This window comes from Mobula birostris, chromosome 23 (genome assembly GCF_030028105.1).
Source record: "Mobula birostris isolate sMobBir1 chromosome 23, sMobBir1.hap1, whole genome shotgun sequence".
Lineage (NCBI taxonomy): Eukaryota > Metazoa > Chordata > Chondrichthyes > Myliobatiformes > Myliobatidae > Mobula > Mobula birostris.
The window spans coordinates 20,900,997-20,926,002 of NC_092392.1; the positions used below are offsets into that span (position 1 = coordinate 20,900,997).

The following is a 25,006-nucleotide window of genomic DNA, read 5'->3' on the forward strand; positions in this document are numbered from 1 at the left end:
ACATCCATGGTGAAAATAAAGCGGTGGGGGCTAGGGAACTTAAAATCATCGAAAAGTTTAAGAGCGTGAGAAGTGTCACGAACATAGGTAGGAAGGGATTGAACAAGGGGAGATAAAACCCTGTTGAGGTATGCAGAAATGAGTTCGGTGGGGCAGGAGCAAGCCGAGACAATAGGTCTGCCAGGACAGGCAGGTTTGTGGATCTTGGGTAGGAAGTAGAAACAGGAAGTGCGGGGCGTGGGAACTATAAGGTTGGTAGCAGTGGATGCAAGATCCCCTGAGCGGATAAAGTCGGTGATGGTGTGGGAGACAATGGCCTGGAGCTCCTTAGTGAGGTCACGATCGAGGAGTAAATAAGAGGAGGTATCTGTCCCTCTCACTATACCCCTTGCCCATCCTCTGTGTCCCCCCCTTTTCTTTCTCCCTAGGCCTCCTGTCCCATGATCCTCTCATATCCCTTTTGCCTAGCAACTGTCCAGCCCTTGGTTCCATCTCTCCCCCTCCTGTCTTCTATCATTTTGGATCTCCCCCCTCCTCCCCCTTTCAAATCTCTTACTAACTCTTTCAGTTAGTCCTGACAAAGGGTCTCGGCCCGAAACGTCCACTGTACCTCTTCCTAGAGATGCTGCCTGGCCTGCTGCGTTCACCAGCAACTTTGATGTGTATTGATTTAAGTGAATGTGAGTGTTTTTATAAGTTACACTTCCAGTGTTGATATTTTTCAACCTTCAGCATAGATGGCAAAATGACTGTTAAAAATCTACCTGAACACCTTGTTCAAGTTCCCAAACGCAATTATCAATTAATAATTATTTCCTTTCTCACCTTGGAGCCAGGTGAATGAAGCCAACAGAAAATGATCAATTTTGAGATAGAGTGCAGAATAGGGCCTTCTGGCCCAACGAGCTGCACTGTCCAGCAACCCGTCTATTTAACCCTTGCCTGACCAAAGGGACAATTTACAATGACCAATTAACCTACTAACCAGTCCAAACTTGGACTGTGAGGGGGAAACCACTTGCAATCATGGGGAAAACATACAAACCCAGTACTGCAGCACAGTGTAATGTAATAATAATTACAATAAATAAAAATTTGGGATCTTGGAGCAAATAAACGGGTTCAGATTACAGATCTTTACAGCTCCTAAACCGAGAACACCTCATCTATCATACCCATCGCATATGAATGAGGCTACTTTTAGCATTCTACTTTTAGAATTTGGAGGAAGTGAATTGATCTCTCAGCAGAAAAGACAAAGAGCAAACGAAATGCAGCACAAGCTGTTTAACTTGAATTGTGAACACTATACCAGTGAAATAAAAGGGAGCACCATCAATTGGACATTAATGCTTTGTTCTCCCATCCTCTACAGGGATAGGTTACAATAAAAAGCATATAGATAACCCACTTAATGCTTGTAAGTCAGTACGCTTCACAGTGCTAGATGACTTATCCTTCTGAAAGTTTGACTCAGGGTTACAAAATAGCAAGTGATCAAATGGTATGTGAATTTTTAAAATGTACTTAAGCACCATCTACGCATCCATAGATGATGACAGATATAAATTCTCTTACTTCTTGGAAGATATTTCCAAGCACTTTTTAATACTGTCTTCCTTGCAAGAGAAAGAAGGTGTTTGCTATATAATGGATAATAAGATATACATATAGATAGAGATATATACAGATAGATAGATTTAAAATCAAATTTTCATGGAACGATCACTTTGGACATGGCTTTTTTGAGAAATGCAACTTTTTAAAGAGCAATATGTATATATTTTATAAGTAGAATAATTTTTATTATTAATTGCAATGCACTTCCAATGTTATTCTTTCACCTTTTTTTATTTATAAGAGAGTATAATACTATTTTAAATATTTAGCAACTCTATTGATCAAATTAGTACAAAGACAGCAAACAAATCAGAAACTACATTACAATTTATTTAAAAGTTGCTTGAATACTTAAAAACCTGTCAATTCTGGCGATCTGAAACAAAAACGAAAAATAGTGGAATCTTTCAGCAAGTAACTCGCTTTCTCCATCTATACCAGAATTATCCATATATCCAGTAATACAACCCAGCCTGACACACGACTTTGTTATTAGCAACACAAAGACAGAACTATAATTATCTAACATTAACCCATTTGACCTAGCCTTGTGCTGTCAGAGACAGTCCCTTTGTCCCACCCTTTCTTCTTCCTCATCTTCTCCACAAGACAACAGACCATAAGATACAGGAGCAGAATTAGAACATTTGGCTCGTTGAGTCCACTCCGCCATTTCATCATGGCTGATCCATTTCCCCCTCAGCCCCAATCCCCTGCCTTCTATTTGTACCCTGTCATGCCCTGACTAATCAAGATTCTATCAACCTCTGCCTTAAATATACCCAATGACTGCCTCCACAGCTGCCTGTGGCAATGAATTCTATAGATTCACTAGTCTCTGGCTGAATAAATTCCTCATTTCCATTCTAAAGGGATGTCTCTCTATTCTGAGGCTGTGGACGTGAACTCACCCACCATAGGAAACATCTTCACCACATCCACTCTTTCAAGACCTTTCACTGTTTGATAGGTTTCAATGAGGTCACCCTATGTTCTTCTGATGATCCACCAAATGCTCTTCATATGACAAGCCTTTCAATCCTGGAATCATTTTTGTGAGCTTCCTCTGAACACCCTCCAATGGCAGCCACATCTTTTCTTAGATAAGGAGCCCAAAACTACTCTCAATACTCCAAACAACAGGAACTCTGCAGATGCTGGCAATTCAAGCAACACACATCAAAGTTGCTGGTGAACACAGCAGGCCAAGCAGCATCTGTAGGAAGAGGTGTGGTCAACGTTTCAGGCCGAGACCCTTCGTCAGGACTAAATGAAGGAACCTTCAGTTAGTCCTGACGAAGGGTCTCAGCCTGAAACGTCCACTGCACCTCTTCCTACAGATGCTGCTTGGCCTGCTGCGTTCACCAGCAACTTTGATGTGTGTTGCTCAATACTCCAAGTAAGGTGCCACCAGTACCTTATAAAGTCTCAACATTATATCCTTGCTTTTATATTCCAGTCTTCTTGAAATGAATGCTAACACTGCATTTGCCTTCCTCACCACCGACTGAACCCACAACTTAACATTTAGGGAATCCTGCACGAGGATTCCCAAGTTCCTTTGCATCTCCAATTTTTGAATTTTCTCTCCATTTAGAAAACATTCTACGCTTGTTTCTTCTACCAAAGTGTATGACCATACCCGTCCCAACAATGTATTCCATCTGCCACTTCTTTGCCCATTCTCCCATTCTGTCTAAGTATGTTTGTAGCCTCTTTTCTTTCTCAACACCACTGCCCCTCCATTTATCTTCGTATTATCCACAAATTTGGTTTACAATACCATTAATTTCATCATTTAAATCATTGACATATAACATAAAAAGAAGTCCCAACACAGACAATTGTGGAACACCACTGTCACTGGCAACCAACCAGAAAAGGCTCCCTTTTCCACACTCTTTGCCTCCTGCCAATCAGCCAATGCTCTATCTATGCCAGTACTTTTCCTAAACACCATGGGCTTTTAACTTGTTAAGCTGCCTCATGTGTAGCACCTTGTCAATGTCTTCTGAAAATCCAAGTACACAACATCCACCGATTCTCCTTTGTCTATCCTGCTTGCAATTCTTTCAAGAAATCACAACAGATTTGTCAGTCAAGACTTTCCCTTGAAGAAACCATGCTGACTACACCCTTCATTATCATGTGCCTCCAACCACTTCCTTAACAATCAACTCCAACATCTTCCTGACCACTCAGACTAGCTAGTCTATATTTTCATTTTTCTGCCCCTCTCCCTTCTTGAGAAGTGGAGTGGATTTTACAATTTTCCAGTTCTTCGGAACTAAGCCAGAATCTGTTGATTCTTGAAAGATCAACACTAAAGCCTCCCCAATTTCTTCAGCCACCTCTTTCAGAACCTTGTGCTGTAGACCATCTGGTCAGGGTGACTTATCTACTTTCAGACCTTTCTGTTTCTCAAGCATCCTCTCCCTAGAATATCCTCTAGCCCCTGACATTCAAACTTCTGGCATACTGCTATTGTCTTCCACAATGAAGAATGATGCAAAATACTTACTCAATTCGTGCACCATTTCCTCGTCTCCCATTACTACCTTTCCAGCAGTCCAATATCCACTCCTGCCTCTCTTTTACACTTTATATATCTGAAGAAATTTCTGGTATCCTCTTTAATAGTATTGGCTTGCTTACCTTAGTACTCTGTCTTTTCCTTCTTTATGACTTTTTTGTTGCTTTCTATTGGTTTTTAAATATTTCTCAATCCTCTTAACTTTCCATTTAATTTTGGTCTATTATATGTCCTCCCTTTAGCTTTTATGTTGGCTTTCACTTCTCTTGTCAGCCATGGTTGCATCCATCTTACCTTTAGAATACTTCTTCTCTGGGAGTTATCTATCCTGTGCCTTCTGAAATGCTCTCAGGAACTCCAGCTATTGCTACTCTGCCATCATCTTTGCTGATGTTCCCTTCCAATCAATGTTGGCCAACTCCACTCTCAAGCCTCTGTAATTGCCTTTACCCCATTGTAATATTGATACATCTGACTTTAGCTTCTCCTTCTCAAACTGTGAATTCTACCATATTACGATCATTGCCTAAGGGTTCTTTTACCTTTAACTCTCTAAGCAAATCTGGTTCATTGCACATCACCCAATCCAGAATAGCTGATCCCCTGGGTGCTCAACCATGAGCTGTCCTAAAAAGCCATCTCATAGGCATTCTAGAAATTCCCCCTCTTGGGATCCAGCACCAACCTGATTTTCCCAATGTACCTGCATATTAAAATCCACCATGTCTATCGTAACATTGCCCTTTTGACATGCATTTTCTGTCTCCTGTTGTAATACGTAGACCACATCTTTGCTATTGTTTGAAGGTCTATATACAACTCCCATCAGGGTCGTTTTACCCTTGTAGTTTCTTAGCTCTACCCACAACAATTTTATACCTTCTGATCTCATGTTGCCTGCTTCTAATGATTTGACTTCATTTTTTAACCAGCATAGCCACCCCCACCCTCTCTGCCTACCTGCCTCTCCTTATGATACAATGTGTATCCTTGAATGTGAAGCTCCCAGCTGTAATCTTCCTCCAGCCACTATTCAGTGCTGCCCACAATGTCATACATGGCAATCTGCAACTGTGCTAAAAGTTCATCTACCTTATTCCGTATACTGCGTGCATTCAAATATAACACCTTCATTCCTATATTTGTTACTCTTTTTGATTTTGTCCGGCTTTTACGTTGGAACTCATCCTGTTGACTGCAATATCATTAGCCTGCCATTGGCAGCAGTCTCAGTACACACAGCCTCAGCTTTTAAAACCAAGTATCTCTTCTTCAGCACTATTACTCTGGTTCCCAATCCCCTGCCAAATTAGTTTAAACTCGCCCAAACAGCTCTAGCAAACCTGCCTACAAGGATATTGGTCCCCCTCAGGTTCAGGTGTAACCCGTCCCTTTTGTACAGGTCATACACTCCCAAGAAGAGAGCCCAATGATCCAGAAATATGAACTCCTGGCCCCTGCACCAATTTCTCAGCCAAGTCACCCTATTCTTGCCCTTACTGGTACACAGCACAGGCAACAATCCACAGGGGCACTCTGCCCTGGCTATCCATTTTCCTTCCTTCTCCTGATAGCCACCCCGTTACATGCCTCCCACAACCCTGGGGTGACTACCTCACTGTAGTTCCTATCTATCATTTCCTCAGTCTCCCATATGAGCTGAAGGTCACCGAGCTTCGAGGTTCTCACGTTCTCCGAGGTTCTGCAGCTTGGAGTTCCTGACCTGGTGCACATGCGGTTATCCAGGAGGCTGAGGGAGGCCTCCCAGAATTCCCACATCTCACACACAATACAAAACACAGCCTCTGGAGCCATTCTCACTGCACTGTGCTCCAACAGATGAGAAACGAAGAATAAAGAAGAAGCCATCTCAACCATGCCTGACGAGCCAAATACACTCCGACACTGACCCACTCATACAATGGCCACTCTGCTTGCTTTATTTTTATTCACCCTTTCTAATGAATCCTGTTCACTGATTGGGCGCAGTACAACACTGAAAACTGCCGCGAAGCGCTGCCTTTTTCAACCGACAGCCACGAGCCTAAGTGAAATCACCACTTTCTCTCATGCTCCCGCTAACTGATTTTTTGCAGTCCAACTCCTCTGCTACTTAAACAACGTGCTTATCCACTCTTCCCAAGTACTGAAAAATTACCTTTGACCTGAAACTTAAATTCTGTTTCTCTTTCCACAGATACTGCATAGCCTTAGGACTGCTCCGAGTATTATGCTTTTGCTTTGGAATAGTAATCACTTTTAACCCACTTTTATTTTTCCATTTTCTTTTAAAATTTACTAGCTGTCTGCGAGTTACTAGTCATAGTTGTCAAACTGCGATATCAATTGTCAGGTTTGGTTATTCAAGTATTCAAGATTGTTTAATGTCATTTCCCGTACACAACTGTAAATGAGACAACACAATAGATAATGAATAAATAAAAAACTCAATAAATACACAAAACATTTTATATACATAGAATGATTATACACCCATAAAGTGATGCTAGGCACTGGAGTGTCTGTACATAAAGCGACTGACAGGAAATGATAAAGTGGTGATGGGTTACTAACCAAATGACAGCAATCTCCACTGCCCCAACCCCTCCCCACTCCACAAAACCAGATACGAACCAGAATCAGAGCACATCTCTATATGAGGTAAAGTTAGTCAACCTCGGGAGCATTTGCAAATTGTTACAAATGATGTTTAGGGTTTTGTCTGCGAACACTCCTAATGCTGGAGGAACTCAGTAGGCCAGGCAGCATCTATGGGGAAAAAAAAGCAGTCGACGTTTCGAGCCGAAACCCTTCAGCAGGACTGGAGGAAAAAAAGCTGAGGAGTAGATTTGAAAGGTGGGAGGGAGGGGAGAGAGAAACACCAGGCGATAGGTTGAACTTGGGGGGGGGGGGATGAAGCAAAGAGCTAGGAAGTTGATTGGTGAAAGAGACAGAAGGCCACAGAAGAAAGGAAAAAAAGAGTGGGGCAGAGAAAGGAGCACCAGAGGGAGGCGATGGGCAGGCAAGGAGATAACATGAGAGAGGGACAAGGGGATGGGAAATGGTGAGAAAGGGGGTGGAGGCATTACTGCAAGTTCTAGAAATCAATGTTCATGCCACCAGGTTGGAGGCTACCCAAACAGAATACAAGGTGTTGTTCCTCCAAACTAAGTGGGGCCTCATCAAGACAGTGAAGGAGGCCATGGATGGACATACTGGAATCGGACATGTTGGATTTCTCAAACTTCCAGTAATGCCTAACCCCACCCCTCCCCCTTCACCATTTCCCATCCCCTTGACCCTCCGCCTGAAATGTTGACGTACTTTTTTCCGTAGATGCTGCCTGGTCTGCTTCCTCCAGCATTTTGTGTGTTACCTGGGAATTTTATGACATTGCACTCATTTGTCATTTTGCTCCAGAGTATAATCAAGATTATGGCATTTCTGGGTAGAATCATGCTAATCAATATATTGCAATCCTTTGTGACACATTCAAGTATCTAGGTAACATTTATGATACCATCTCAGCCACTTCCAACGACAGTTCAGCACTTATTCGTTGTTTCTCTTTTCTGATTTTCAAATCTCCAGATGATTCTTAAGCTTTGTTTCCAAATAAAGCTTAAGAACAGCTTCAGGGAATAAAGGGACATCTCTTTAAAACTGAGATAGAGTTATTTCTTCAATCAGGGTGGTGAATCTGCAGAACTGGTTGCCACAGATGGCCGTAGAGGCCAAGTCATTGGGTTTATTTAAAGCAGAGATTGATGGTAAAGGGGTTAAAGCTTATGGGGAGGAGACAGGAGAATAGCACTAGAAAAAAAAGTGGTGCATACTTGATGGGCCAAATAGCCTCTGGAAGAAAAAGGAAATTGTCTTTTAAACTCTCGAGAGAGCATAGGCTATCAACTTTTTTGCTGTTGATGTTTCTGCAGCAGGCAATTTCTTTTTTTACGAGGTACGTTGCTAGTTCGACGCTCAACCCAGCACGGATGGAAAGCGTGCCTGGGGAGCCGGCTGGGTTCGAACTCAGGAGCCTTCGCTCCGAAGTCCGGCGCTGATGCCACTACGCCACCAGCTGGCTAATAGCCTCTGTCTTCTCCTATATTTTATGGTCTCAGAACTCACTTAGTGGAAGTACAATGAAACAGGTTAAAGTTTGTCCAATACCATACCAATGGATAAAATAAAATGTAAAATATCTTCCAAGACACCTAGTAGTTAAAATTAAGAACAAAGGTACATCAAAACACAACCGTATTTTGGTCAACACACATTAAAGTTGCTGGTGAACATAGCAGGCCAGGCAGCATCTCTAGAAATCCCAGCATCTGCAGATTGCCTCATGTTTGTATCTTGGTGATGTTTTAGCAGGTATATTAACACTAGCACACACTTTTTCTAGTCTTCTTTTACTGTTGATCCATTCTCAGAAAGATTCAGGATTAAAATGGTCTCACTTTATTAACTGAATTCTTTCAGAATGCATCAATTTAAAAGGGTTGATAATCATAGAGTTAATGAACATAGATTTGGTGTTCTCTTAGCAGTCTTAGCCAATCAAGCAGAAATTCAACACCTAATCTTCACTTTCCCTCTTACACACATTCAGTTGCATTTTAATTGAAATGACACAGAAAACAATTAAGCTATATAAATAGGATTAATCAAAGAATTAAGAAATAAAATCTATTTTGAACACTGTGCAGTTTTAAATACTCTTTTGAAGGAATCATTGTCACAGTTTTCAAGGCCAGAGATTGTTCAGCAGTAATTATGATTTAATATACTGCTAGAAACTCAGATAATAAGCTTAAGCATATCAGATCTGGCACCATGACTATAGTGCATAAAGTTGGTATCAATCAGCCATTCTGTGAAATCTACCATAGAACATCTTATAGAGAAGCGAAGTAGTACTGATAGAATTTTTGGTTTTCTACTAACTGCACCTTTACAGATATCGTAAATTCCTATCAGTTTCACAGAGCACTGATAATTCTGAAGTTATTACAACTCCAAATTCCTGGCCAATCAATGAAACAAGTCTGGTTCACTGGCTTTGATCCTACTTATATTGTATAAAAACACATCTCTTCCGATTTCTTTCTCTTACTATTTGAAATTCAAATTGACTACAGATCTGGGGAAGACAGAAAATTACTATGAAATTTGGTTGTAGATACAACTCAAAATTCTGTGTATGGAAGTTGTATTTCCCATGCGTCAGTTGTGCTTTTGTGGATGAAACATTTTCTGCGTTGGACATGAATATCACGACATTATTCCTTCATGAGGATATTGCTGGGAGATGTTAATTCAACGTGCACCTGACCTTGGTTATTATGATATTGCTTAACCCCAGCTGGTACATCTCAGGTAAGTCAACACTAAGTCAGTTATTTATCAACTCCTTGCAAGGAACCACGGTACCTAGTCAATACAATCCCTATGCTCTATTCCTCTTAATACTAAATGCAATCAGACTTTTTCCACTGAGGTTGGGTGAGACTTAAGCAGAAGTCATGGGTTAAGGGTGAAAGATGATATGTTTAATGGGAGTATGATGGGGATCTTCTTCATTCAGAGGTGGTGAGAGCGTGGTATAAGCTGCCAGAGCAAGTTGAGCATGAAGGTTCAATTTCAAAACTTGAGAAATTTGGATAGGTACATGGATGGGGGAGGTGGGGCTATAGTCCAGGTGTAGGTTGTTGGGACTTGGCAGAATATTTTGTTCCCCTTACACTTGTGTATAGGAAATGACATTAAGCAATCAGCATGGTCTAGATAGGCAGAAGGACCTGTTTCTGTGCTGTATAGTTCTATGACTCCAAGTCTCCACTAACTGAGAAAGCTCCTTCCAGGTGAAGCAGCAACTTCCTTAACCTCTCTTGTCCGAATCTGACATATCATAGAAACATAGAAAACCTACAGCACAATGCAGGTCCTTCGGCCCACAAAGCTGTGCAAAACATGTCCTTACCTTGGAAATTGCCTAGGGTTACCCACAGCCCTTTATTTTTCTAAGCTCCATGTACCTATCCAGGAGTCTCTTAAAAGATCCCATCGTATCCGCCTCCACCACCGTTGCCGGCAGCCCATTCCATACAGTCACCATGCTCTGCGTAAAAAAAAACTTACCCCTGACATCTCCTCTGTACCTACTTCCAAGCACCTTAAAACTATGCCCTCTCATGTTAGCCATTTCAGTCCTGGGAAAAAGCATCTGACTATCCACATGATCAATGCCTCTCATCATCTTGTACACCTCTATCAGGTCACCTCTCATCATCTGTCGCTCCAAGGAGAAAAGGTCGAGTTCTCTCAACTTATTGTCATAAGGCATGCCCCCCAATCCAGGCAACATCCTTGTAAATTTCCTTTGCACACTTTCTCTGGTTTCCACATCCTTCCTGTAGTGAGGCGACCAGGACTGAGCACAGTACTCCAAGTGAGCACAAAATAATCTGCAGATGCTGGAGTCAAAGCAACACTCACAACACACTGGAGGAACTCAACAGGTCGGGCAGCATCCGTGGAAACGATCAGTTGACATTTCGGGCTGGAACCCTTTGTCAGGACTGTAGGGGGAAGGGGCAGAGGCCCTATAAAGAAGGTGGGGTGAGGGTGGGAAGGAGAAGGCTGGTAGGTTCCAGGATCTCCCAGTAGCCACCCACTTCAACTCTGCTTCCCACTCCCATTCAGATATGTCCATACATGGCCTCCTCTACTGCCATGATGAGGCTAAACTCAGGTTGGGGCAGCAACACCTCATATACCGTCTAGGTAGTCTCCAGCCCCTTGGTATGAACATAGAATTCTCCAACTTCTGGTAATTCCCTCCCCCTATCCCTATGTCATTCTGCCCCCTCCCCCAGCTGCCTACCACCTCCCTCTTGGTTCTGCCCTCCTTCTACTACCAATTGTGTTTTCCCCTATTCTTTCTTCACCTTTCCCCCCCTCCCCCTGGGATCAATAAAGTATGACTATGACTATTTCCTGCCTATCACCTCCCTGCCTCCCTTCCCCCACCCCTTTATCTTTCCCCTTACTGGTTTTTCACCCGGAACCTACCAGCATTCTCCTTCCCACCCTCCCCCCACCTTCTTTATAGGGCCTCTGCCCCTTCCCCCTACAGTCCTGACGAAGGGTTCCGGCCCGAAACGTCGACTGATCGTTTCCACGGATGCTGCCCGACCTGCTGAGTTCCTCCAGCGTGTTGTGAGTGGTACTCCAAGTGAGGTCTGACTGGGGTCCTATATAGCTGCAAAATTACCTCTCAGCTCCTAAACTCAATCCCACGATTGATGAAGGCAAATGTACCATATGCCTTCTTAACCACAGAGTCGACCTGTGCAGCAGCTTTGAGTGTCCTATGGACTCGGATGCTAAGATCCCTCTGATCCTCCACACTGCCAGGAATCTTATCATTAATACTATATTCTGCCATCATATTTGACCTACCAAAATGAACCATCTCACACTTATCTGGGTTGAACTCCATTTGCCACTTCTCAGCCCAGTTTTGCATCCTTTGACAGGTCCCACTGTAACCTTTGACAGCCCTCCACACTATCCACAACACCCTCAACCTCAGAGCAATATCATAGCAGGTATTAATATTTCTATTAATTACCTTAAGGAATGCTTCAATCAGCAGACCTTATCATCATTATTCCAGAGTATGTGCCATCTTCTAGATTAAAAAGGCAAAGCTTTGAATATATTATATGGAAAAAAAGCTGAAAATATTAAATATTCCCAGGTTTGGATGAGCTGGAAGAGGTTAGACAAGGTAGATGCTGGGAGGAAACATCCTCTTGTCAGGTAATCTGGAATTGGGGAACAGAGTTTTAGATGAGGGGTTGTCTATTTAAGCTGAAGATGGGAAGAAATTTGCTCTCCCTGACAGTTGTGAATCTCTGGAATTTCCTACTCCTGAGAAATGCAAAGATTGATTGTACACTCATGGCCATGAAGTATATTTCTGCATGCCTGTGGTCTTCTGCTGCCATATCCCACCCACTTCAACGTTTGACGTGTCGTATGTCCAGAGATGCTCTTTTGCATACCATTGTTGTAATGCCTGGTTATTTGAGTTACTATCACCTTCTTTTCAGCTTAAACTCGTCTGGCCATTCTCTGCTGAGCCCTCTCACTCAGAAGACATTTCCACCCACGGAACTGGATGCTTTCTGTTGTTGTTTTGTGTTTTTTTAAACACAACATTCTCTGTAAACTCTGGAGACCACTATGTGTGAAAATTCCAAGAGATCGGCAGTTTCTGAGATACTCAAACCACCTCGTCCGGACCAACAATTGTTCCACGGTGAAAGCTACTTGGATCACATTTCTTCCCCATCTCTGATGCTTGGCCTGTACCACAACTGAACCTCCTGACCATGTCTGCGTGCTTTTATGTACTGAGTTGCTGCCATGTGGTTGGTTGACTATATATTTGCATTAATGAGCAGATGTACAGCTGTACCTAATAAAGTAGCCACTGACTATATCCAAGTGCACACAAGAGTGTTTTTGATCTACAATGGAGTCCAGAAAGAATCTGTAGCTCAGGTCAAAGATAGATCAGCCATGACCTTACTAAATGAGTCTGAGAGGCTTACTTCTGTTCTTGTTTCTTATGCTTTCACTTTACGTTCTTGCTAGGAACATTTCCTCCCATGCTTGTTCCTACCCGACTCCCCATCTCAAATTGTGATACTTTTATTTTATGTATCTTTAGTAAGCTACATTTCCAGCTCAAGGGGTCTCTCTGAATCTGCTGACTGGAATGAGGACTATTAAAACAAATTTAAATCTGGGACATTCTACTTGCCTCCACCTCAAAGTAATTTAAATTCTCACAACATAGACAAAATGCTGGAGGAACTCCACAGGCCAGGTAGCATCTATGAAAATGAGTAAACAGTCAGCGTTTCAGGCCGAGACCCTTCAGGACTGATGTAGGGTCTTGGCCCAAAACGTTGACTGTTAATTCATTTCCATAGATGCTGCCTGGCCTGCTGAGTTCCTCCAGCATTTTGTGTGAACTGCTTGCATTTCCAGCATCTGCAGATTTTCTGTTGTTTGTAATTTAAATTCTCCTCAACTAATCTAACTAAAACAAGTTTAGCAAAACAAACACTTAGCCCATGTCCACTTTTTCAAATAATATTCAAGCTGAGGTCTGATCAGCCCCGGCTGGGTCACTTGGAGGAGGTTGTATGATGTTGAAAGACCCGAAACATCCGATGATTCTAGAAACATCACTGAAGATGTGTCCAGAGGCATCAGTAGATGTACGTACACAGCAATAAATATTTAATTTCCTCAGTCTATTGAAATCTCAAATAGGTATTACCAGTCACTTAAGCTCCTAAATTCTATATATTTAATTTTGCACAGGTTCCAAAAACTTGCTTCTATCTGAATCCCCCAAAATCCATTAAAACCCTTTTTCATGAATGTCCCCAGGCTTGCTCAAGATTGAAATGTCATTCATCTGTTGAATGTTGTTGTAAAGAAGTTTTTAATTTACAAATACTTTTGGTATCCATACTGCATGGGTTTGCACAATCTACATACATAGTCTTGTCATAGAAGCACCACAAAGGCTGAACAAACTGAATTACTGCTGTTTCCAACAAATCTATTCAATCATCTTACCTTCAAGGTGCAGCCACATTAAGCGTCCTTTTACTTTTGTGATTGAAGCTACACATATTTCCGCGAGGTTACACAGGGTAACTGCCTCCAACTTCATATTTTTCGTGAAGCCCCGACTGAGTGAAGTCTGAAGATTATAACAGAGTAAAAGACTTAATAATTTAACCACAAATAGTAAGGTGCAGTTACAGCTCAAGTTCAAAAGCTAACAGTTTAAGTCTACTGTCGCTTCAAAGATGATGAGACCTGGGTGGTGGCAGGGAGTTCAGTAGTCTTACAGCCTAGGGGAAGTGTCCGTTTCCCATCCTAACAGTTCTTGTCCTAATGCTATGGTACCATCTGTCCGACGGTAGGAGTTCAAAGAGACTGTTGGACTGTTGGGAGGGATCACTGACAATGTTAAGGGCCCTGTGTGTGCAATGCTCCAGATAGATATCTCTGACGGGTGTCCTCACATCCTCTCAGTAGTCCTCACAATTCTTTGTAGGGAACTGCAGTCAGTTGCCTTGCAGTTGCTAGACCAGGCAGGGATGCAGCTGGTTAGGAATCTCTCAATGGTGGTCTGGGAGAATGTGATTAGAATGGGGCAGGGGGAGCTTCACTCACCTCAACCTTCTCAAGAAGTGGAAATGCTACAGTGATTTCATAACTAAAAAGGTGTAAGGGAGCAGGTGAGATTGTCCATTATGCACACTCCCATTAACTTGGTGCCCCTAACTCACCATGGAGAAGCCGTTTTTGTGCTAATAATGGTATATTTAATAAACAAATTTTTATCAAAACCTATTATCATGCAGTTTTTAGCGGCAAAATACACTGAAACGTTATAACAAGGTTATGCGTCATAGTGAATGTTCTGCAACAGTTTAAATATAAGGTGATAATTGGCGGAATTAAAGCTTAACAGCTTTGTAACAGATTTTTAGAAGGTAGAGTGTGAATCCTTAATACAATCAGAATCTTAAAATTTGTTCTGATGGTGATTGAATGCCTTTTAATCAAAAATAGCAGAAGGAACTTATAAATATTCCTACAAAGATATATAAATGAAGAGTTAATTATATATAATTAAGTGGTCAAGAATTTCACTGGACCAGAGAACATTGCATTTTTCATTAATATTCAGTTGTGAAAATGATCTAACTTCATTTCTTTGCTAAAGGTCAAATTATATGTCTGAGGGCATTCGAATGGTTTTTGAAACATTCTAGGGTAAATTCTCATTATTAAAATAATATTACCCAAATTTTATAAGCATTGAATACAATGCAACCAATTTAATTTTCAAATTCCCATACCAAGAAATAAAATTAACAGATGAAATATTTGAAAACTGGAATCCATCAACAATAAAAGCAGAAAATAATCCTGGGTTAATTGTTCAGTTTACATGACTATAATGCTGTTATTTTGTATACTCTTTTGTTTGCTGCTGATTATGCTGCAGTATAATATTTCTTCGTCTGACTTAACAATCAGAAAGATCAAAACTTAAAATATGATTTATTATTTCTTTGTTCTTTGAAAATTAACAAGGATTTTTGCTTGGTCTACATGTACTGAAACAATACAATACCGAAACAGGCCTTTTGGCCCAACTCATTCCTGTTGACCAATATGCCCATCTAAGCTGGTCCCATTTGCCTACAGTTTCACCCATATTCCTTTAAACTTTTCCGACCCATGTACCTTTCCAGGTGTCTGTTACATGCTCTTGATGTACCTGCCTCAAACACTTCCTCTGGCAACTCATTTTATACATCGTTTTACATCCTTTTACATCCTTCCCCACGTACCTCAGACCTATGTCCTCTCATTGGTGAGTCCCGTTCCCCAAGAAAAACACTGGATGTTGACCTTATCACGGCCCCTCATTAGTTTATGCACATCTATAATGCCAAACTAGAAAATAACCATCCTGGCAAGCATATCAACCTTACAAATCACGAGGTATGATAGATAAAAGCACTTTTGTAGGTTCTTACCAGTGGAGGACATCACTAATTCAGTTACGTTAAAAAGATCAAAATAGACAAATACAAGAGACCTCATATTACTCCATAAAATAAATGATTCAAATGTGTTCATTAGGAAAATAGATGAAGATAGTTATTTGAATGGCTTCTAATTATACATTTACAAGAGAAACTGCTAATCCAGCTTGATATATATACTCTTTAATAGCAATGCCTATCCTGAAGGCAACCTTCAGAGATCAATGTCAGAACAAAAGATTGCATGTCTGTACCTATTTAGGGGCCGATGCTATCAAACAACCCAGCACTGTGGTGAATATCCTATGGGAAACTGCAGAAATAGCAGCAGGTACTTTGTGTATTACACTATATCAAAAAGAAATACAATTAAAATAGACGTGTTTGTAACAGAATGAAGAACTACCTTTGAAATGGGGAATCCATGCTGAAAATATTTAAATAGCTATTCCAGATAAAAAAAAATATTTAGTTAGACTTAAAAAAAAAGAGACACAGTATATTAACAGGCTCTTCTGGCCCAATAAGCCTACACTACCCAATTGTACCCATGTGACTAATGAACCTGCTCATCTGTATGTCTTTGGAATGTGGGAGGAAACCAGAGCACCTGGAAGAAGTCGTCACAGGGCACAGAGTGAACATACAAGCTCCTTACAGTCAGCGGTGGGAATTGAACCCTGATCACTGGCACTCTAATAACATTACACTAAACGCAGCACTACCCTGCCACCCCATTAATACAGAGATAGGGACTACAAATTAACTCTAAAACAAAAATCATACATCATTGCATTTCATTTAAACAAATGAAATACACATCGCTCCATTTATGCGCACTTATATATTCAATGAACATCAAATACTTTCACTGGAATCTCTAATTCTTGCTGAAAAGCAAGTAGTCAGTAAATCAGGTTTACGTTCCTAGAAATAGAATTGCACGGAAGTTGCTTTTTGTTCATTACAAGATCATAAATTCACAGGATGAATCAAGGAATTTGAGAGGGCATTTCTGGTCGGGGTTTGTACTAGTACATCTGAATTTAATGCGATGGTGAACACACTCAAAGTTCAAAGTACGAATATGTTACCATATACTATCCCAAGGTTCAGTTTCTTGCAGGCATTCGTTTGCATTGATGTATCTTTTGAGCACTTCATCACTGAACCCAGTGCAACAGAAGCTGGATCCCCCATTCTGAGAAAAGTGATTGTACTGCAGGCACAAAAACAATACAGGCAGGACCAGAAATGTTGAAACCCTCAGTGAGATGTGATTTATCCTGACTTGATTTGCATTCCAAAAGTATTTTCTTTGCTCCACTATAATTTGTTTTTTATTTTAAACAACTTGGACATCACACTATCCCCGGCTCACTGAAAATCCTGTGTTGGGTCACTCATAGAATCGGGAGCACGAATTGCCCTGGGATTCACGGCATCCTTCTACGTGGCTGGTTTGGAATGGGTCCTTCAAGATTTAACCACCTGCCCCTGCAGAAAATTCGGCAAAGACGTGGCAATCACAATGACATGGTGCAGTTGCCAATGAGTCTTGTTGCAGATTTGCAGTAGGAACGATGACAGCGTGATTTCAATAGCCCAGCAATCAATCGCGTAATTTTTCAGGTGGCTCTGAATTGGTGACAACAACATGCACGTGTTCAGCTGCAGGAGACCTCCCTATGTTAACTGAATTCCTAGAACAAGTCCTTAACACTACTTTCCATCACAGAAAGCTGTGTCATCTGTGCATGGGCTAAGAAATGGGAGCTGGGGAAAAAAACGTTTATTTATCCCCCATTTGAAAAAAAGCATTCCACGACAGTGAACTTCATTACATATCTCAATTTCTTGTGAATTATGAATGGGTGGATTTCCATTGTACGGATGAGAGACGTGGACACTCACCAAGACGATGCGGAAGTCTCTAGATGGTTGCTATGCACGAATGCTCCGGATGGCTCTTGACGTGAGTTGGCAACAGCACATGACGAACGTCGAGCTCTATAACAACCTAATGATGCTCACCACTAAAATCGAGGCGAGAAGACTGCAACTAGCGGGGCACTGTCTACACCACCCCGAGCCACCTGCGAGTCATCATATGGGAGCCCAAGCACGGGAGGATGAACTCTGGGTGCCCTCCCAAGACTATGGTCAACACGCTCCTAGAAGGCAGCAGCGCGGCTAATGTAGATGAACTGAACACACTGATAAGGGAGAGGGAGAAGTGGGGAGTCCGTCATCGTGCCCGACGCCGGCCCCCTAGGCCTGAGTCGAGGTAGTAGTAGTGGATTTCCATTCCCTGAAAGGCTTTAACACTGCATTCCTTGTACTGCTCCAAAGATGGTGACTGTGTCCAGAATGCTAGTGAATGCTATTGTGTACAGTGTGCTTGCGATTTAACATCAGTGTAATAAAAGACTGGAATTAGACATGGAAAGAAGGGGCAGTCGGCCACACAACAGCTCCAGCACAGCAACTCAGCTATTGCTTTCTATCCCTGGGCAGGCCAGGAAAGAAAAATGCCCCAAATCCTTCTAGAACCATCTCGTCTACAAGTGTTGCTACCTGTGAGGATTTGAGGATCCAAATTCCCTTGTTCTTCCTGAAGAAAAATGGAGGTTTATGCAGGTGGGAAGAGCTAGATTGATCTTGGAGTAAATTAAAGGGTCGGCATTGCTCTATGTTGCACTATTAGACGATCACAAGACATAGGAGAAGAATTAGACCATTCGGCCCATCAAGTCTGCTTCATCATTCCATCGTGGTTTTTCACCTGGGACTTACCAGCCTTCTCCTTCCCATGCTCCTCCCACCTTCTTCATAGGGCCTCCACCCCTTCCCTCTTCAGTCCTGACGGAGGGTTGCGGCCCGAAACAAAGACAATAGATGCAGGAGTAGGCCATTTGGCCCCTCGAGACAGCACCGCCATTCACTGTGATCATGGCTGATCATCCACAATCAGTATCCAGTTCCTACCTTATCCCCATAACCTTTGATTCTGCTATCTTTAAGAGCTCTATCCATCTCTTTCTTGAAAGCATCCAGAGACTTGGCCTCCACAGCCTTCTGGGGCAGAGCATTCCATACATCCACCACTCTCTGGGTGAAAAAGTTTTTCCTCAACTCCGTTCTAAATGGCCTACCCCTTATTCTTAAACTGTGGCCTCTGGTTCTAGACTCACCCATTAGCGGGAACATGCTTCCTGCCTCCAGCGTGTCCAATCCCTTAATAATCTTATATGTTTCAATAAGATCCCCTCTCAGCCTTCTAAATTCCAGAGTATACAAGCTCAGTCGCTCCAATCTTTCGACATATGACAGTCCCGCCATCCCGGGAATTAACCTTGTGAACTCATCGTTTCCACGGATGCTGCCCAGCCTGCTGAGTTCCTCCAACGTGTTGTGAGTGTTGCTTTGACCCCAGCATCTGCAGAGTATTTTGTGATTATGGTTGATTTATTAACCCTCTCAACACCATTCCCCAAATGTTTCCCCAGAACCTTCGATCCCCTGTCTAATAAAGAACCTATCAACCTCTGCTTTGAATATATTGTGGCGGCTTGCCCACGCGGCAAGCAAACCGGCTCCAGCAGTCGCGGGCGAGTCCGCAACCAGCGGCAACCGAGAGGGCTCTGAGTGCGGGGCAGACCTCGGCCCGGAAGCCGACGTCACTTCCGCCCCGCGAAGAGCAGGGGATGCTGGGAGCGGGCACGTAAGCGTGCGCAGATTTAAACAGTAAACAGTTCAACCAGACCCTGCTCGACTCAGTGTGTTGCTTTCACTCGTTGTGTGTCAGCACGACCACATTGGTGATCCCGACGGTCCAACGGCATTTGGCGCCAGCACGAACGACTCGGCTCTGCAGAATGCAGTTTCCCTTAAACTACCAAACTTCTGGACCACTCAACCCCTGGTCTGGTTCGAGCAAGCAGAGGCCCAGTTCCAGGTCAGGGAAATTGTCTCAGATGCCACCAGGTATTACTACGTGGTGGGTGCCCTCGACCAGGAGACAGCGAGCCGCGTTATCGACTTTCTGCATCAGCCCCCGGCAACAGACAGATACGAGGCACTCAAGGCCCTGTTAATGCGCACATTTGGCCTCTCCTGTTGCGAACGGGCCACATGGTTACTGCATATGGATGGCCTGGGCGACTGCGCGCCATCAGCCCTGAGGAGCAACATCCTATCACTGGCAGACGGCCATAAGCCTTGCCTGCTTTTTGAACAGACCTTCTTGGAGCAAATGCCAGAAGACATCCGCCTCCTGCTAGCAGATGAAGACTTCAGAGACCTGTGCAGGGTGGCTGCCCGCGTGGACGTGTTTTGGTATCCCAAACAAAATGGCGGAACCACCATCAAAATCAGTGCTGCGACACGGCCGAAAGTCCAGCCCTCCCACATCCCAGCAGTGGAGCACATAACACCCACACCAAGGGACAGCACCACTTCTGAGTCTTGGTGTTTTTTTTATCACCAAAGGTGGGGTTCCGGGGCCCACCGCTGCTGACCGCCATGCTCGTTCCAGTGAAACGCTAGAACCAGCCGTCGCTGATAGCTACAGCAGCTGGTCACCGTGATAGCCTCCTCTGTGTTTGGGACAAACAGTCCGGGCGTAGATTCCTGGTGGACACAGGGGCGGAAATCAGTGTCCTACCCCCCTCGAGCCACGATATCCAAACTATAAGAACAGGACCGGAACTTAAGGCAGCCAACAGCAGCACTATCCGCACCTACAGCACAAGAACCATCCCCTCGCAGTTTGGTTCCAGCCGCTTTACATGGACATTTACGCTGGCCGCAGTATCACAGTCATTGCTGGGTGAGGACTTTCCCTGCGCACACTGCCTGCTCGTGGATTTGAAGGGACGACGATTGGACAATGCGAAGACGTTCCAGGCTTTCTCCTTCGGTGAGGCCAGGTTACCGGCCCTGCACCTGGACTCTGTCACTTATTCCGACAACGAGTTCACCAGAGTGTTATCGGAGTTCCCATCTATCATCACGCCGCAGTTTTCCTCAACAGACCCTAAGCACGGCGTGATGCACCACATCCCCACACAGGGACCTCCCCTTCATGCCCGGGACAGCAGGGTACTGCCCAACAAGCTCCACCTCGCGAAAGAGGAATTCAAGAAGATGGAGGAGATGGGGACTGTGCGGCGTTCCGACAGCCCGTGAGCCTCCCCACTACATATGGTGCCCAAGTCCGCAGGAGAGTGGAGACCGTGCGGCGACTATAGGAGTTTGAACGATGCTATTATGTCCGATCGCTATCCGGTACCACACATCCAGGACTTTACAGCCAACCTGCATGGGGCGTGCACCTTTTCGAAGATTGACCTAGTCTGAGGGTATCATCAGATCGCAGTCCACCCAGATGATGTACCCAAGATGGCCCTCATTACCCCCTTTGGCCTGTTCGAGTTCCTCAGGATGCCGTTCAGGCTCAAAAACACGGCGCAGACGTTCCAGCGCCTGATGAACGCAGTAGGGCGAGATCTGGACTTTCTGTTCATCTACCTGGATGACATATTTATCACCAGCCGCTCCCGCCAGGAACATCTAGCACATTTATGCCTGCTCTGCCGCCGCTGGGAGGGGGGTCACGTGGTGGCTCGCCACGCGGCAAGCGAACTGGCTCCAGCAGTCGCGGGCGAGTCCGCAGCCAGCAGTAACCGAGAGGGCTCTGAGTGCAGGGCAGACCTCGGCCCAGAAGCCAACGTCACTTCCACCCCGCAAAGAGCAGGGGATGCTGGGAGCAGGCACTTAAGCATGCATGGATTTAAACGGTAAACAATTCAACCAGACCCTGCTCGACTCAGTGTGTTGCTTTCACTCGTTGTGTATCAGCGCGACTACAATATTCAATTACTTGGCCTCAACAGCCATCTGTGACAATGAATTCTACAGATTCACTACCCTCTGGTTAAAGAAATTCCTTATCTCGGTTCTAAATGGACGTCCCTCAATTCTGAGGTTGTGCCTTCTGGTCCTAGACTCCTCACTATAGGAAACAGCCTTTCCACATCCACTGTCTAGGCCTTTCAATACTTGATAGATTTAAGAGATATCAAACGCTCCTCATAAATTAACCTTTTCATTCCCAGAATCATTCTCGTGAAACTCCTTTGGACCCTTTCCAATGACAGCATCACCTTTTCTTAGATAAGGGGCTAAAAGCTGCTCACAATACTCCAAATGTGGTCTGATCATGGTCAAGTCCCTTTGCACCTCTGAATTACTAATTTTCTCCCTGTATAGGAAATAGTCTACACCCTTATTCCTCCTACCAAAGTGCATGACTATACATTTCCCTATATTATATTCCATTTACCATTTCTTTGCCCATTCTCTCAATCTGTCTAGGTTCTTCTGCAGATTCCCTGCTTCCCTCAACACTACCTGCCCCTCCAGCTATCTTCGAATCATCCACAAACTTAGCCACAAAGCCGTTAATTTTGTTGTCCTAGTCATTGACATATCACATGGACAGATGCAGTCCCAACACCAACCCCTGTGGTGCACCACTAGTCACTGGTAGCCGATCAGAGAAAGCACGCTTTCAGTATCCTGTCACCAGCTTGGGTCAAAACTCATTGGAGTTTTGAAGAATGAGTGGGGAAACAACCTATGATTCAAATGGGGCAGAAGTTCAACATACCGGTTCTCTGTCTTCTAGAGTTAGAAGAGTAAGAACTGACTTGGATTAAAATATCTATTATAGAAGGTCTTGACAGGAACCCTTCTTGAGGATGAACATCCAACCTAGATCGTTCTTTGGCCATGATTTAAGGTCAATCTAATGCTTCCCTCCCACATATCCTTCCAATTTTCTATCATCCATGTGTTTATCTAAGAGTCTTAAATGCCCCCATGTATCTGCCTCTACCAGCACCCCAGGCAGGGCGTTCCATGCCCCCACCATTCCGTGAACGCTTAGTTTTCTGGGAGAATCTAGGTGTAGAGAGTACTGGTTAAAAATAACAACCCATCATTCAAACAAGCATTTGTTTCTCTCTCAGATTGTTAAGTATTTTGGAACTATTTTCCTCAAAGCGCAGTTGGAAGCTAAACGTCTGAGGGCTGTAGCATCACTTAGAACTTATTCTGAGAACTTACCAACCAAAGTTAAACTAAATGACCTGTAATTACATGCTTATGCTTTCCACTCCTTCTAAATAGTAGTAAAAAGTTAGTTATTTGCCAATCTTCTGAGAAGACTTTGTAGCCAGGGAGAATTTCTGGGATGTATTTCATTTAGGTTGGCCCCTACCCAAAGTTTTACGTGCTTTTTATTCAGTCACAACCCCATCTACTTCGAGGACAATGCTGAAGTATTCAGTAAGAATCTTACCCACATCCTCTTCGCCCGCACACTGGGTTACATTTTTTGGTGCTTCATCAGTCCTGTTTATTATTTGTTATTCTTATGTACTTTACACTATTATAGAACATTTCTGGGCTTCTTTAGAAACACAGAAAACCTACAGCACAATACAGGCCCTTCGGCCCACAATGCTGTGCCGAACGTACTTACTTTAGAAATTACCTTGGATAACCGATAGGCCTCTATTTTTCAAAGCTCCATGTACCTATCCAGGAGTCTCTTAAAAGACCCTATCGTATCCACCTCCACCACCGTCACTGGCAGCCCTTTCCAGGTACTCACCACTCTCTGCCTTGACATCTCCTCTGTACCTGCTTCCAAGCACCTTAAAACTGTGGTCTCTTGTGTTAGCCATTTCAGCCCTGGGAAAAAACCTCTGACTATCCACACGATCAATGCCTCTCATCATCTTATACACCTCTATCAGGTACCTTTCACTGTTCCATTGCCCTTGCTTTATTTTCTTCAATGTCCTTTAAATTTTTAAACAACACTTCTCTTGGATAATGCTCTCGATTCTCCCCTCTTATCTTATAAGCCTCTATGCTGGAAATACTCAAAGGTTAGGCAGCATCTATAGAACAGAAATGATTAATGTTTTAGTCCCAAAATCTTTGCCAGGCAGAGGCCACCTGATCTGATGTGTGCAAGTTTTTGTTTTTATTTCAGATTTCTAGCAATTGTATTTTTTGAACTTTTATTTATTCTTAGGAATTCAGAAAAGAGTAACTCTGCTAATCCTGCATCATTGTCTAGCGTGGAGGGGCCGGTGCATAGAATCAGAAAGGCTGCAGAAAGTTGCAAACTCAGCTGGCTCCATCATGGGCAACAGTCCTCCCAGTATCCTGGACATCTTTAAATGGTGATGCCTCAAAAAGACAGCATCCATCATGAAGGACCCTTGTCATCCAGGTTATACCCTTTTCCATTGTTATGATCAAGGAAGGGGTACAAGGAGCCTGAAGACACACAACATTTTAGGGACAGCTTCTTTCCTTCTGCCATCAGATTGCTGAATGGACAGTATCTTACTATTATTTTCCTTTTTGCTTTCTTTTTGCACTATTTAATTACCTACATTTACACATACATACACACACACACTTCTAAATGCTATTTATAGTTTTGTTATTATAATATTGCAAGAGACTGCTGCCACAGAACAACAAATTTCACTACAAATGCCAGTGAAATTAAACCTGATTCTGAATCTCCGAGAGCTCATTGGGGAAGTCGAAGGCCCAATATCTGTGATTCCACGAATCCACTGGAGACGGGAGGCCAAAGATGGCCTGTCTTGTGGTGAGAGGACTGCCCATGCATGTGGGGGGGGGGGGGGAGTAGGAGGGATAGGAGGGAGGGATGCAAGGGGCTCGTTTTGTCATTGTTGCTTTGTACATTTGTTTTGCTGTGTTCATGGTGAGCATGCTAGTTGGCGTCGGAAGGTGTGGTGACACCTGTGGACTGCCCCCAGCACATCCTTGGTTGTGCTGGTTGTTAATAACACATCTCACTGCATGCTTCAATGTACATGTGATAAGTAAATCTGATTCTGAATCAAGTTTTCAATCAACTCATCATGAGAAAATCACCACCTTCAAGTTGCTCTCCAGGTCAATCAGCATTCTAACTTGAAAATACATTACTGGTTGCTCACTACTGGTGTATTCCTACCCTTGAACTCTTTACTGAGAGCACCATGGGAGCACACTGATCACAACAAGACTTGTCGCAGTTCATCATCTCCTTCTCAAGGGCGACTGAGGGATGGGCAACAAACGCCAACTTTGACAC

The 25,006-nt window shown here is 43.4% G+C and overlaps 1 protein-coding gene across 4 annotated transcripts in view; it reads right to left on the minus strand.

The window, feature by feature from the left end:
- sfmbt2 (Scm like with four mbt domains 2) overlaps nucleotides 1–25,006 on the minus strand; it is a 226,443-nt gene that overhangs the window by 69,986 nt on the left and 131,451 nt on the right. For all 4 annotated transcript variants that reach the window (XM_072241179.1, XM_072241180.1, XM_072241177.1 and 1 more), the window contains exon 11: nucleotides 13,820–13,946. In XM_072241179.1, coding sequence (XP_072097280.1) covers nucleotides 13,820–13,946 — 127 coding nt within the window. The remainder of the gene's footprint in view (nucleotides 1–13,819; nucleotides 13,947–25,006) is intronic.